This window comes from Rhinolophus sinicus, linkage group LG06 (genome assembly GCF_036562045.2).
Source record: "Rhinolophus sinicus isolate RSC01 linkage group LG06, ASM3656204v1, whole genome shotgun sequence".
NCBI classification, from domain to species: Eukaryota; Metazoa; Chordata; class Mammalia; order Chiroptera; family Rhinolophidae; genus Rhinolophus; species Rhinolophus sinicus.
Genome location: NC_133756.1, coordinates 156,151,939 through 156,167,081, shown reverse-complemented (window position 1 = coordinate 156,167,081; position 15,143 = coordinate 156,151,939). Strand labels below are relative to the sequence as shown.

The following is a 15,143-nucleotide window of genomic DNA, read 5'->3' as shown; positions in this document are numbered from 1 at the left end:
TAACTTAATCTAGGCTGTTAACCTCTCTGGGTTGTTTCCCCAGCTGTCAAGAGTATTTTCATACCAGGTAACCAAGGATTTTTCCTGCTTTTCCTTGACTCTGGTTATCATTCGTGGTTTTTTACATGAGACAGTGCATGTAAATTTTCTCTTGAACATGAGGTCAGACACAAAGTTTCAGGAGCACTGGTGTCAGTCTGCCTAACATAACAGCTCTGATATGGCCAAATTAACAGGGCTGATATCCTGACAGCACCATTTATAAGCTGTGATCCAACAATATGGTGATTGTTTAAATAAAAAAAGAAATTATTACAGTAAAAGACACATTGCCATTAATCCTTCTCAAAATACTCCCCCTCACTTTGAACACACTCATCCCATTTTTCTTGCCACTTTCTGAAGCAGTCCTGGAAATCCTCTTTTGTGAGTGTCTTCAGTTGTATTGTCATGGCTGCCTCGATGTCCTGAATCATTGTGACTTTGGGGAATACCCAGAAGTCACACAGTGCCAGACGTGGTGAATAAGGTAATGTTTTTATTTGATAGAAATTGGAATATACCAGAAATGATTGTGACACGGATCGTTGTCATGCTGTAGGATGATTTACAGCACACTTCAAAACACACCTTCTCTCAACCATAGCTCACACCCGACTGACAGCACCGAACAAGTTGGAATTTGTCACACACTGTTACTAAGGTTCAAGGTACTGCTTCTCCGTATTGAAGATCCCTGCCTTTCCATTGGATGGCACTCGGCAGCAGCATTCACTGTGTTTTGTGATCTCAACAGAAAGCCTTCATGTCACACATGGCATCTAGGATGGCAATTTCTTTCAAATAAAAACATTATAGTGTGTCCTCATCTTCCTTATTCACCACACATCTTCTGGCTCTTCCCCAAAGTCAAATTGACCATGAAAAATAAAGGTTTTGAATCAATTCAGGACATAGAGGCAGCCACAATAGCCCAACTAAAGACACTCACAAAGGAGGACTTCCAGAACTGATTCAGAAAGTGGCAAGAACAATGGGATAAGTGTGTTTGAAACGAGGGGTAGTTTTTGAGGGGGATTAATGGCAATGTGTCTTTTACTGTAATACAGTTTTAAAATTTAAACATTTACTGTTTAATGTACTGTATGATGATGATTTACCTCATCATACCTACTGTGTGACCTTGGACATATTGTTTCATCTTTCATGTTTTGTTTCTGTATCTAGAAAGAAGATTAATAATAGTACTTAATTTGTAGGGTTTTGAGGAAAATTAAGTTCTTCTTGTGCTTATTTTTTGTGTGAGTGACAAAAACTAAAAACTGTTGGCAAGGATATAGAGAAATTGGAACCCTTGTGCACTGTGGGTAAGAATGTGAAATGGTGCAGCCACTATGGAATCCAGTATGATAGATCCCCCAAAATTTAAAAAATAGAACTACCACATGATCCAGCAATCCCACTTCCAGGTATATTTCCAAAAGGATTGATATCAGGATCTTGAATAGCGATCTGCCCTCCCTTGTTCATTGCAGCCTTAAGTCACAATAGTCAAGACGTGGAAGCGACCTAAATGTTGTCAACAGATGAACAGATAAAGAAAATGTGGTATATACATAGAATGGAATATTATTCATCCTTTGGAAAAAGAAGGAAACTCTGCAATATGTGAAAACATGGATGACACTTGAGGACATTATGCTGAATGAAATAAGCTAGTCACAGAAGGACACACAGTGCATGATTCCGCTTTATGAGGTATCTAAAGTAATGATACTCATAGAAACAGAAAGTGGAGTGGTGCTTACCAGGAGCTGGGGAGAGGGAAAGATGAGCTGCTGTTCAATGGGTAAAATTGTCTGTTATGCAAGATGAAAAATTTCCAGAGATCTAATGTACAACACACAGCTTATACATAATACTTCGCTTTACACTTAAATATTTGTTAAGATATCATATTATTTTTTCAACCACAATTACATAAATAAATATTACAAATCAATCAGAGACAAAAAGACACATGTTGTATAGGGAACAATGATAAGAACTGCGGTTGACTCGTCATCACTACAAGTCAGAATGCTTTGGAACAATGTCATAAAAAGTGCTTCAGGGGAAAATATCATGTAATTCCATGTGCATTGAAAATATCCTTCAAAAGTTGAGGTAAAATAAAGCCATTTTCAGATAAAGATAAACAGCTAACATACTTATCACTACAATCTGTGCTCGTTCATGTTTTTACCACAGTCACTAGTCAGCAGAAACAAAGCTAACACCAACAGCCAGACTTGCGACTGTGAGACTATGACTGACTGAGTCCTACCAGCTCACATAAAACCGCCAGCTGACGGGAGTCACATGGGTGATTTTTCAGCTAGGAGGGATGAGCTGAAGAATCACCCAGCTGAATCCAGTTCAAATCCACAAAATTGTGAGCTAATAAATTATTGCTATTTTAAGGCACTGTTCTGGGATGGTTTGAAAACCTAATGATCAAACCAGACAGAGTGAGTGCTAAGCACTTATTCAAGATCTCACTGAGTCTTTAAATGGTTTTGTCTCTCGAGTGCCCTTGTAATCCTCATTTGTATCCATAAGAAACTGATCCACAGAGAGGTTGTTAGTTGCCCTAAATCACACAACTAGTTAGAGGCCCAACCAGGTCACAAGTTTAGCTCCAGAGAGATATTAACCACTGAATGCCTCTGTTGTAGATATGACAGAATGATAAAACAGAGATGAGACAGAGGGGAAGCTGTGCTCCCATACACATGCTTGCCAATAGATCCTGGAGAATAAATCATGAGTCCTTAGCTGTTAAGAAATGAGATTACTCCTGCTTTCCTTTGTAAACCCCATACATTGCCATTTCCAAGTTCTAATTCACTGTGGAGGTGGTGGCAGCTGAGAGAAAGGATGGACAGCAGGCTGAGTGTCAGGGGCTTGGAGTAAAGATATTATATATGGAACAGACAGCTGTTATTCAACATGAAGAGTGACCCTACAGTAGAGACATGGGAGATCTCAGCAGCTGGCACACATCCCAGTGCTCTAACTTTGAGTCTGCAAATGTTGTTTCCAGTTGATGACTTCTGGTGAGCCAACGAATTCCTGACAGTTTTTCGGGTCCTTGGAATCGATTTGGTAAGTATTGGAATAGTCATCAAGGTCATCTGTCATCTCTTGTTTGGTTTAACAAAGTAGAATCAACCAAAATATTTGTATTCCATGATTGCCATACTGTTTTTCAGTGTTCCATTACACTATGATATTTTAAAATACTAAAACATTATATTTTTTCTGGGTGTTGCCTTTATTTGGAATTATTTATAATATGAGGTCAAATCAAGGACTTCCTGATTCAATAATAATGAAAAATGTCCTAAGCAAAACTATTCTTAGCTATTGCTCTAAAACTTTAAACAAAAATGACCCATTTAAAATTACATTTCTATACCTCTATAACACTCAAGTAGAGAAGTAAAATGACCAGCAAAATCTTTGGCCAAAAGAATAAATCTTGCTCCAGTGCAAAGACTTTCAGAACATATGGGCTATGAACATGTCTTTCTTAAAACAGATACATGTAACAGAATTAGAACACCCATCAATAAAAGATGAAACAGGATCACGTCATAAAAATGGCGGCATGAGGTAAGCCTCTGGAAATCTCCCCTGGGATTGACAACACATTGAACAACCATAACTCCACAAAGGACTCCCTGCACAGCAGACAGGCAAGATGAAGAGGCCCACTACTGTATTCACCTAAAGGTGGGCAAATCGCGCGAGCAGGGCAGGAGGAAGGGAGAAGTGCGGAGACGGAGACACGTAGGCGCAGGATGCAGACCTAGCTCGGTGCTCTGAGCTCGCTGCATCCCGGAACTACCGCAGTTGCGGGAGAGGGAAGAACTCAGACTGCTAGGGCTCCATTTATGACCCACAGGGCTGAGGGGGCAGCATATACCATGGCTGAACACAACGCTCACGGCAGAGACTGCGGAGCAAAGACTGAGGGAAGAAGGCTGAAAACGGTGGTTTAAGCCCTCACTGCCGCAGAGAACGGAAGCCTTAGGCACTGAGACTAGCCACCCCCTCCCTACCCTCCCAGAGCTCGCCCCGCCCCCACCTGCCCGGTGCTAGAAGCAGAACAGTAGCAGTGTCAGATCAAAAGAACAGAATATTTGCATTCTGAGAACTGCGGTCCACAGACACAGACTGTCTCTGGTCCCGCTCCCTGCATAAGAACGCAGGATATGGATAGGCCAAAAAGGAACACCAATGGAGCCATAGATAGGGGAGTCATACCACCATATTCTCACTGGCGCTGGGTTGGAGACACAGGGAACAAACATCCACCAGTACCTCAAACGGGATTTTCCTGCACCCCAGCTCTTTGGTGGCCTTGCGAGATGCAAAAAGCAGGATCCAGATGATCTGCAATCCCCTGTCTGCTTCTCTGCTTGCCAACAACCAACCAACAAACCAGCCCAGCCACAGCAGTTATATCAGTGGCTAATTGGCTAACTGGTTACAGCTGATGGCCGACTACCCGCAGCTGATGGCTATCTACTAACCAAGCCAGCACCCAAACGACGAGAACTTCCCAAACTTGTGGAAAGAACTAGATCCTCCAATCCAAGAAGCAAATAGAACACCTATTTACGTCAACCCCAACAGGCCTCCTCCAAGGCACATTGTATTGAAGCTGTCAAAAATGAACAACAAAGAAAGAATCCTCAAGGCAGCCAGAGAAAAGAAGAAGGTAACCTACAAAGGAAAGCCATTAGATTATGATCAGATTTTTCAGCAGAAATTCTACAAGCCAGGAAGGAGTGGAATCAAATATTCAAACTATTGAAAGAGAGAAATTATGAGCCAAGAATAATATATTCAGCAAAGATATCCTTTAGATATGAAGGAGGAATAAAGACCTTTCCTGACATACAGAAGTTGAGGGAATATACACGACCTACACTACACACAACGTCTAACACACGACCGGCACAAGAAACACTGAAGGGGACTATTTGACCAGCATAAATAGGGATAATTTGTGACAACCAAAACATAAAAGGTGGAGGGGGGGGGAGAGTAAACGCCTGAACAAGAATATGGGAATGGAGAAAGTAAGCATGCTGAAGAAAATGGAATACTCTAAATAGGAAACTTTCTTTTACATAAACTTAATGGTAACCACTCGTAAAAAATCCAGAACTGAAATATATAATGTAATAAAAGAAGAAAAACAGAGGGAAAAATCATAGAATACCACCACACAGAAATAATAGACAACAACAAAAAGGCAAAGAAACAATGGAGACACAGTCTTACCAAAAAAACCAGAGATACAATGATATATATCAATAATCACTCTAAATGTAAATAGACTGAACTCATCAATAAAAAGGCACAGAGCAGCAAATTGGATCGGAAAACTAAACCCAATCATATGCTGCTTCCAAGAGACACATCTCAGCTACAAGGATAAACATAGTCTCAAAGTGAAAGGGTGGAAGCTGACACTCCAAGCAAATGGTACCCAGAGAAAATCAAGTGTAGCCATACTGATACCAGATGAAACAGATGTCAGTTTAGATAAAAAAGGTAACAAGAGACAAAGATGGACATTTCATAATGGTAAAGGGGACTACACAACAAGAAGACATAACAATCATCAATATTTATGCCCCCAATCAGGGAGCACCAAAATATACCCACCAACTACAGAACTAAAGGGAGAAATTGACCAAAACACAATTATAGTAGGGGACCTAAATACATCACTGACAGCTATGGCTAGATCATCCAAACAGAACATAAATAAAGAAATAGCAGCCCTAAATGACACATTAGATGAAATGGACTTAATAGACATTTATAGAGCACTTCATCCTAGAACATCAGACTACAAGTTTGTTTCTAGTGTACATGGAACATTCTCAAGGATAGACCATGTGTTGGGACATAAAACTAGCCTCAGCAAATTTAAGAAGATTGAAATCACACCAAGCATATTCTCTGATCATAAGGCTTTGAAATTGGATATCAACTGCAAAAGAAAGCAGGAAAAAACACAAATATGTGGAGATTAAACATCATACTTTTAAAGAACGACCAGGTCAAAGAAGAAATAAGACGAGGGATCAAAAGATACATAGAAACAAATGAGAATGAAAATGCATCCTACCAAAATTTGTGGGATGCAGCAAAAGCAGTTTTAAGAGAGACATTTATATCATTACAGGCCTATCCCTAAAAACAAGAAAAATCCCAGATAAATAACCTCACATTACACCTTAAAAAACTAGAAAAAGAAGAACAAATGAAACCCAAGGTCAGTAGAAGAAAGGAAATAATAAAAATCAGAGCAGAACTAAATGAAGTAGAGAACAAAAAGACAATAGAAAAAAATTAATGTGACAAAGAGCTGGTTTGTTGAAAAGATTAATAAAATGGACAGATCCTGGGCTAGACTCACTAAGATAGAAAGAGAAAAGACACTAATAAGCAAAATCAGAAATGAAGAAGGTGAAGTTATCACGAATGCCACAGAAATACAAAGGATCATCCAAGAATACTATGAAGGGCTATATGCCACCAAATTCAATAACCTAGAAGAAATGGACAAGTTCTTAGAAATATACAGTCTTTCTAGGCTGAATCATGAAGAATCGGAAAATCTAAACAGACCAATCACCAGTAAGGAAATTGAATCAGTCATCTGAAACCTTCTCAAAAGCAAGAGTCCGGAACCAGATGGCTTCACTAGTGAATTCTACCAAACCTTCAAAGAGGATCTAATACCTGTCCTACTCAAACTCTTCCAAAAAATTGGAAAAGAGGCAATACTCCCTAACTCATCTTATGAGGCCAACATTACCCTGATACCAAAACCTGGTAAGGACAATACAAAAAAAGAAAACTACAGACCAATATCTCTAATGAATACAGATTCAAAAATCCTAAACAAAATTCTAGCAAATCGAATGCAACAATGCATTAAAAGGCTTATTCATCACGACCAAGTGGGGTTCATCCCAGGGGCACAAGGATGGTTCAACGTATGCAAATCCATCAATGTGATACATCACATAAGCAAAATAAAGGACAAAAATCATATGATTATATCAATAGATGCAGAAAAAGCGTTTGACAAGATACAACATCCATTTATGATTAAAACACTTAATAAATTAGGTATAGAAGGAAAATACCTTAACATAATAAAGGCCATATATGACAAGCCCTCAGCTAATCTCATAATTAACAGTGAAAAACTGAAGCCCTTTGCTGTACATTCAGGAACGGGACAGAGCTGTCCCCTATCACCTCTGCTTTTCCATAGTGTTGGAAGTCCTCGCCAGAGCAATCAGGCAAAAGAAATAAATAAAAGGCATCCAAACTGGAAATGAAGAAGTTAAGTTGTCACTCTTTGCAGATGACATGATGCTATATATAGAAAACCCGAAAGACTCCACCAAAAAGCTATTAGAAACAATAAACGAATACAGTAAAGTTGCCGGCTACAAAATCAATGTACAAAAGTCCATTTCATTCCTATATGCTAACAATGAAATCTCAGAAAAAGAAATAAAAAAAATTCCTTTTGCAATTTCAACAAAAAGAATAAAATACCTAGGCATAAACTTAACCAAGGATGTGAAAGACCTATATGCTGAAAACTATAACACATTAAAAAAAAATGTGAGAAGACACAATGAAATGGAAAGACATCCCGTGCTCATGGATTGGAAGAATCAACATGGTTGAAATGGCTGTATTACCCAAAACAATATACAGATTTAATGCAATCCCCATCAAAATCCCAATGGCATTTTTAAATGAAATAGAAAAAAAGATCATTAGATTTGTATGGGACCACAAAAGACCCCGAATAGCCAAAGTAATCTTAAGAAAACAGAATAATGCTGGAGGTATCACACTCCTGGCTTTAGCTTGTACTATTACAGGGAAACAATAATCAAAACAGCATGGTATTGACAGAAAAATAGACACACAGGCCAATGGAATAGAATTGAGAACCCAGAAATAAACCCACATAAATATGGACAGACAATTTTTGACAAATAAGCAAAAAACATACAATGGAGAAAAGACAGCCTCTTCAATAAATGGTGCTGGGAGAATTGGAAAGCCACGTGCAAAAGAATGAAACTGGACTGCTATCTGTCACCATGTACCAAAATTAATTCAAAATGGATCAAAGACCTAAGCATAAGACCTGAAACAATAAACTGCATAGAAGAAAATATAGGTACTAAACTTATGGACCTTGGGTTCAAAGAGCATTTTATGAATTTGACTTCAAAGGCACGGGAAGTGAAAGCTAAAATAAATGAATGGGACTATATCAAACTTAAAAGCTTCTGTACAGCAAAAGAAACCATTGACAAAATAAAGAGGCACCAACTGAATGGGAGAAGACTTTTGCAAACAGAGCCTCCAGAAAGAGGCTAATATCCAAAATATACAAGGAACTCATGCAACTCAACAACAATAAAACAAACAACCCAAGTGAACAATGGGCAGAGGACATGAAGAGACATTTCTCCAAAGAGGACATACAAATGGCAAATAGACATATGAAAAAATGCTCAACATCACTAATCATCAGAGAAATGCAAATAAAAACCACAATGAGATATCACCTCACCCCAGTTAGAATGGCTATCATCAACAAGACAAATAGTAACAAGTGTTGGAGAGGCTGTGGAGAAAAAGGAACCCTCATACACTGTTGGTGGGAATGCAGACTGGTGCAGCCATTATGGAAGGCAGTGTGGAGGTTCCTCAAAAAATTAAAAGTGTGGAGGTTCCCCAAAAAATTGAGAATAGAATTACCATATGACCCAGCAATCCCTCTCCTGGGTATCTACCAAAAAAATCTGAAAACATTTATCCATAAAGACATGTGTGCTCCGATGTTCATTGCAGCTTTATTTACGGTAGCCAAGACATGGAAACAACAAAAATGTCCTTAGATAGATGAATGCATAAAGAAATTGTGGTATATATACACAATGGAATACTAGTCAGTGGTAGGAAAAAATGAAATAGTACCATTTGTGACAACATGGATGGAATCTTGAGAGTATAATGCTAAGCTAAATAAGTCAGACAGAAAAAGTAGAGAACCATATGATTTCACTGATATGTGGTATATAAAACCGAAAAGAACAAAAGAATAAAACAAACAAATGAAGGGACAAAAACTCAGACATAGACAATAGTTTAGAGGTTACCAGAGGGTAAGAGGGCAGGGGGCCTCTAGAAGAGGTTAAACAGCGTCTAATATATGGTGATGGAAAGAGAAGTGACTCTGGGTGGTGAACACACAATGTGAGATATAGATAATGTATTACACCTGAAATTTATGTAACTTTACTAACAATTGTCACCCCAATAAACTTTAATTTTTATAAAAAAGCATATATGGTTCATCATCCTTTTCTTTGGTTTCGTCATTTATTGATGGATATTCTAATTCTGTTACCTGTATCAGTTTTAAAAAAACATGTTTGTAGCCCACATGGTCTAAAAATCTTTGCACTAGAGCAAGATTTATTTGGCCAAAGATTTTACTGATCAGTTTACTTCTCTATTTGAGTTTTATAGAGGTATAGAAAAAGAATAGTTTTGTTCAAGACAGTTTTCAATATTATTGAATGAGGAAGACCTTGACTTGACCTCATATTATAAATAATTCCTAAATAAACGCAACACACCCAGAAAAAGTATAATATTTTAGCATTTTAAAATATCATAGTGTAATGGAACACTGAAAAACAGTATGGCAATCATGGAATACAAATATTTTGGTTGATTCTACTTTGTTAAACCAAACAAGAGATGACAGATGACCTTGATGACTATTCCAATACTTACCAAATCGATTCCAAGGACCCGAAAAACTGTCAGGAATTCGTTGGCTCACCAGAAGTCATCAACTGGAAACAACATTTGCAGACTCAAAGTTAGAGCACTGGGATGTGTGCCAGCTGCTGAGATCTCCCATGTCTCTACTGTAGGGTCACTCTTCATGTTGAAAAACAGCTGTCTGTTCCACATATAATATCTTTACTCCAAGCCCCTGACACTCAGCCTGCTGTCCATCCTTTCTCTCAGCTGCCACCACCTCCACAGTGAATTAGAACTTGGAAATGGCAATGTATGGGGTTTACAAAGGAAAGCAGGAGTAATCTCATTTCTTAACAGCTAAGGACTCATGATTTATTCTCCAGGATCTATTGGCAAGCATGTGTATGGGAGCACAGCTTCCCCTCTGTCTCATCTCTGTTTTATCATTCTGTCATATCTACAACAGAGGCATTCAGTGGTTAAGAATATCTCTCTGGAGCTAAACTATCTAAGGTTGTGACCTGGTTGGGCCATTTACTAGTTGTGTGATTTAGGGCAACTAACAACCTCTCTGTGGATCCGTTTCTTATGGATAAAAATGAGGATTACAAGGGCACTCGAGAGATAAAGCCGTTTAAAGACTCAGTGAGGTATTGAATAAGTGCTTAGCATTCACTCTGTCTGGTTTTATCAGTTAGGTTTTCGAGCCATCCCAAAATGGTGGCTTAAAACAGCAATAACTTATTAGCTCCCAAGTTTGTGGGTGAGCAATTTGGACCAGACTCAGCTGGGTGATTCTTCAGTTTGTCCCTCCTAGATGAAGAATCAGCCACATGGCTGCAGTCAGCTGGGGGTTGTCTGTGAGCTGGTAGGACTCAGTTAGTCACAGTCGCTAGTCTGGCTGTTGGTGCTAGCTTTGTTTCTGCTGGCTAGTGACTGTGCCAATGTAAGTGGATTGGGCATTGTATAGACATCACAGGGTTCTCAAGAGCAGAAAGAGAAGGGAAAACACCGGGCGCTGCCACATTTCAAGCTTCTTAGTAAATCACATTTGCTACTGTGCCCTTGGCCAAAACAAATGTCCTGGTCCAGCCCAGAGTCATTTCATGAGGAAAAATCCAGATAGTGAGGAAAGAACTGGAATCATTATTGCAATGATCTACTGCACAGAGTGCATAGAATTGTTCAATAAATTTACGTAATCACATTTATACGTCATCTCTTTTGATAGTCGTAACTACATTGCGTTATCCCAGTATTAAATTTAAAAATGTTGGAGTGATTTAGACAGTTTCCTATAAAGGCCATGTCATGGTTGAACACGAGTTTTGAGAACTCTAAACCCACAAACTTTCCAGCTCCTGAGCAGCTTTTTCCCAACATTGAAATGAACACTGATATCTCATATTATTCCTCATTTTCTTTATCCAGATTCACAGCCCATCCTGGATGAGGTTGGAAATAGAAAATCTTGTAGCTGTTAAATTGGTCAAGGTCAGGCAAACACAATGCATTCTCTCTATGGTCTCTGAGACAGCAAAGAAATTGTTTCCTTCTGTGCTGGATGCAAAGAAGTTATCCCCCAGTGGTGGAAGCACAACTTCGTGCAGGTCCTACAGAAGCCGCACGGCTCCACCTTGTGTCTCTCAGTACTACAGGAGCCCATGTGTTCATTTTGTAGGACTGCTGCAAAAAAAATCACCAAAACAAGCAAACAAACAAACAAACGAAAAACAAAAAACCACCACCAACTGGGCTGGCTTATAACCACAGAAATTTATTCTCTCACAGTTCCAGAGGCCAGACGTCTGAAGTCAAGGTGTCGGCAAGCCCGTCCTCCCTTCAAAGCTTCTAGGAGAGAATCCTTACTTGCCTCTTCCAGCTTCTGGTGGCTCTAAGTAAGCATTCCTTGGCTTGTGGCTTCATCACTCTAGTCTCTGTTTTTGCCCTCACATGACCTTCTTTTCTGTGAGCGTATCTTCTCTCTGTTATAAGGATTGTCGTTGGATTTAGAGCCCACTGGGTAATCCAGGATGATTTCATGTTGAGATCCTTAATTTATTTACATCTGCAAAGACCCTTTGCAAAATAAGGTCACATTTTCAGGTTCGAGGTGGACATATCTCTTGAGTTTCGCTCGGATTTCTTATCATCCATTTTCTGCAGAGCAGCCAAAGTAATCTTCCTTTGAAAAATGTAAATTATAACATGTCCCTCCCTTCTTAAAAGACTCCAGTACTTCCCATCCCACCTTGAAATAATTCTGAACTCCTTCACGGCCACATACGAGCCAGCACCATTTATCTTTCAGACCTCATCTCCTGTCTTGTTGACTCCCCCAGCTACATGGGCCTTTCTCCTGCTGTCAATCACAGCAAACTCAGGCCCTTTGAGTCAGCTTTTCTCTTTTCCTAAAATATCTTCCCCACCCCCACCGATTCTTTACACACAGGACTTCTTTTGTTATTCAGGACTTCTCAACTGTCACGTTACCAGTGAGTACTGGTGACACCACCCACCTAAAAATCACTTCCGTTATTTGCCACTCATGACCCAGTTTTATGTTCGTCATAGCACTTGCACTTATTTGAAATTAGCTGACTTAGTTCACTTACATCCTTATTTGATGTTTGCACTCTTCCCAAGAGGATGCAAACCCCCCTGGAGCAGACACTGTCTGTCTGGCTCACTGAAAGGTCCTCAACAGCTACAACAGTGCCTAGCATATAGTAGGTGCTTAATAAATGTACTTAGTGAATTCGCAGAACAAAAGATTTCCAATAAAGATAATTTCAACAAGTGATATATTTTCTCCCACTGATGTCTAGTCTAACACTGAAGAGAATTAAAAACTGACGGCAGCGATTTGATCTGGAGATGGTCCATCCCACGGCCTTCTGCTAACATGCCTGGAAAATCTTTACTGAATCGCACGTTACACCTGCAAAGCACCTCCTCACATACCATCTCATTTGATTCTCTTGTCCAGCCCAAGAGATAGATAAGGTAGGAAATGTTATCCCCCTTTTCCTGACAGAAAACAGGCTCAGAGGATGAAATACTAGGAGCTCATTCAGGTCACGTGGACGGGTAAGGTATAATTGGGGCTTGAGTCTCCATCTTCTGGTACCACATTGTGGGCTCTTTCCAGGACACCCGTCAAAGCCCCTTTAGGCCATGGCAGAAGCTTCCAGCTTCGGTGCTCCACGTCACTGCCCCTCTGTGGACTGCAGCTTTCCCACAGTGGCCAAGGGCCCCCTAACACCAACATTCTAAGCTTCCACGATTCTCGGCTCTGGCTTTACAGCTTGCTAGCATATGCTTCGGGGCAGGCATTTATTTTCTCAGAAACTTTTCCTTCTCTGTAAAATGAGGATAAGAACACCTGCCATATCTAACTTGGATGGTTATGTCCAAGGCCAAATGAAACAATTGCAGCTAATTTCTGTGGGGTGCTTACTATCTGCCAGGTACTGACTCTAAGCACCTACATCCATGGGCTCATTTAAGCCTCACAGTGAGTCTATGAGGGAGGTGTGATTATCATCCCTCTGTATTCGATGAGGAAATAAAGGGAGCGAGAGGTGAAGTCATCAGCCCCAAATCCCACAAGTAGTCAGATGATGAACCCAAGCAGCCTGGCTGCAGAGCACATGCCCTTGAATTTGCCCCCTATTTGCCCCTGAAGACAATGTGGAGGGGAAGCAAATATCATACTTCACAGTGCATGTGATAGTGTAGGCTGTTCTTTCCCCTTGTTCCCAATACCAACCAAGAGATGTTTCAACTCTCATCCCTGGATGTCACCCACGCTGCCCTGGTGAATAAATTCTGGCATTTTGGTGGCAATGAGAGGAGCCAGAGATTCATTGAGCATTATATCTGGACCTTCCCCACCTTCTGTCTGCTGGGGCCCGAGGGGACCCCGTGTCCTGGTGCCTGATGGGCCAGACAGGAGCACTGCGGATGGGAGGCACCATGTTTGGTACCGAGGACAGGGTCTCACCTATCAGGTCGCCTATGCCCAGACCCAGACTCTGGACAAAGCTGGCTTCCCCATGTAATCCCATGTGGATAAGGCCAACCACACTATCCAAAGAATGAACTTCAATGTACAGAATGCCCCCATGCCCTGTGACTGGCACCAGTAGAAATGTGTGTTTCGGTGAAGCAGCCCTGAACACAAGACAGTGTTGGGTGAACTGGGCAGGTGCCTGGAGGAGCAGATGGGTGGATGGAGAGAAAGAATAAATTGTGGTCAGTGGTAACAGGGTGGTCTCTGAGCTCTGGGGAAGCGGTGATGGATGACGAACAAGGCAGACTCAATCTCTGCCGTCACATACCTTACAGACTTCCCTTTGTTTCTTCAGTATGAAGCAAACCCAGCACTGCTGCTGCCCAGCCGGTATAGTGCCCACATTTCCAGGATGGTCGTCACAATTTATAATCAGTTGCTTTTCTATACTGTTCTTCGTGGAATTCTTGCTCATTGACCCCTGCCAGTTTGCCAGGAGGTGGTGATATTTTGTGGGTTCTATGATTTTCTCTTCTGGCTTTTGTATGGTATTTTTGCTGGTGTTCGTTTGTTTGTTTTTGACAGGAGAGTGGCCTGTCTTCTGACCAGGTCTTTGCAAGATCATCCTTTCCCAAGTCACTTCTTAAGCTTTGTATTATAATCACGTGAAATATATTACGCGCGCATGCATACACAGACACACATACTATATAGCTTGAGGGTATGATGCAAATGAAATAAGCCAGACAAAGAAAGACAAATACTGTATGATTCTACTCATATGTGGAATATAAAAGAACAAATGAACAAATAAAACAGAACTCATAGATGCAGACAACAGATTGGTGGTTATCAGAAGGGAAAGGGGTGGGAGGGCAAACTGGGTGAATAAACAGCGTCAATTGTATGGTGACAGATAGAAACTATACCTTTGGTGGTGAACATACTGTAGTATATACATATGTGAAATTATAATGTTGTACACCTGAAACTTATGCATGAGGTCTGACAATTAAGTTCGCAAACGCATCCTAGAAAAAGTGCTGCGTACCTCATTGCTGACTATCACTACACTCACTTTCGAAGTACTCCCCTTGGGAAGCTATGCATCAGAGCTGTCGTTGTATTACCCTTGATGTCCTGAATGTCATCAAAATGTCTTCTTTTCAATATTTCCTTTATCTTCAGCTAAAGAAAGAAGTCATTGGGGGTCAGATCCGGTGAATAGGGAGGATGTTCCAAT

General features: G+C 40.4%; 1 protein-coding gene across 1 annotated transcript; it reads left to right on the top strand.

The window, feature by feature from the left end:
- Positions 1-9,870: 9,870 nt before the first annotated feature.
- Positions 9,871-13,949, top strand: LOC109438812 (glycine N-acyltransferase; the record flags this gene model as incomplete). Its single annotated transcript, XM_074337093.1, is given in 6 exon segments — positions 9,871-10,000; positions 11,317-11,345; positions 11,347-11,489; positions 13,627-13,805; positions 13,808-13,864; positions 13,867-13,949. Coding segments are annotated over 6 exon segments (621 nt in total), but the record flags the coding sequence as incomplete, so codon positions are not given.
- Between the last annotated feature and the right edge of the window lie 1,194 nt (positions 13,950-15,143).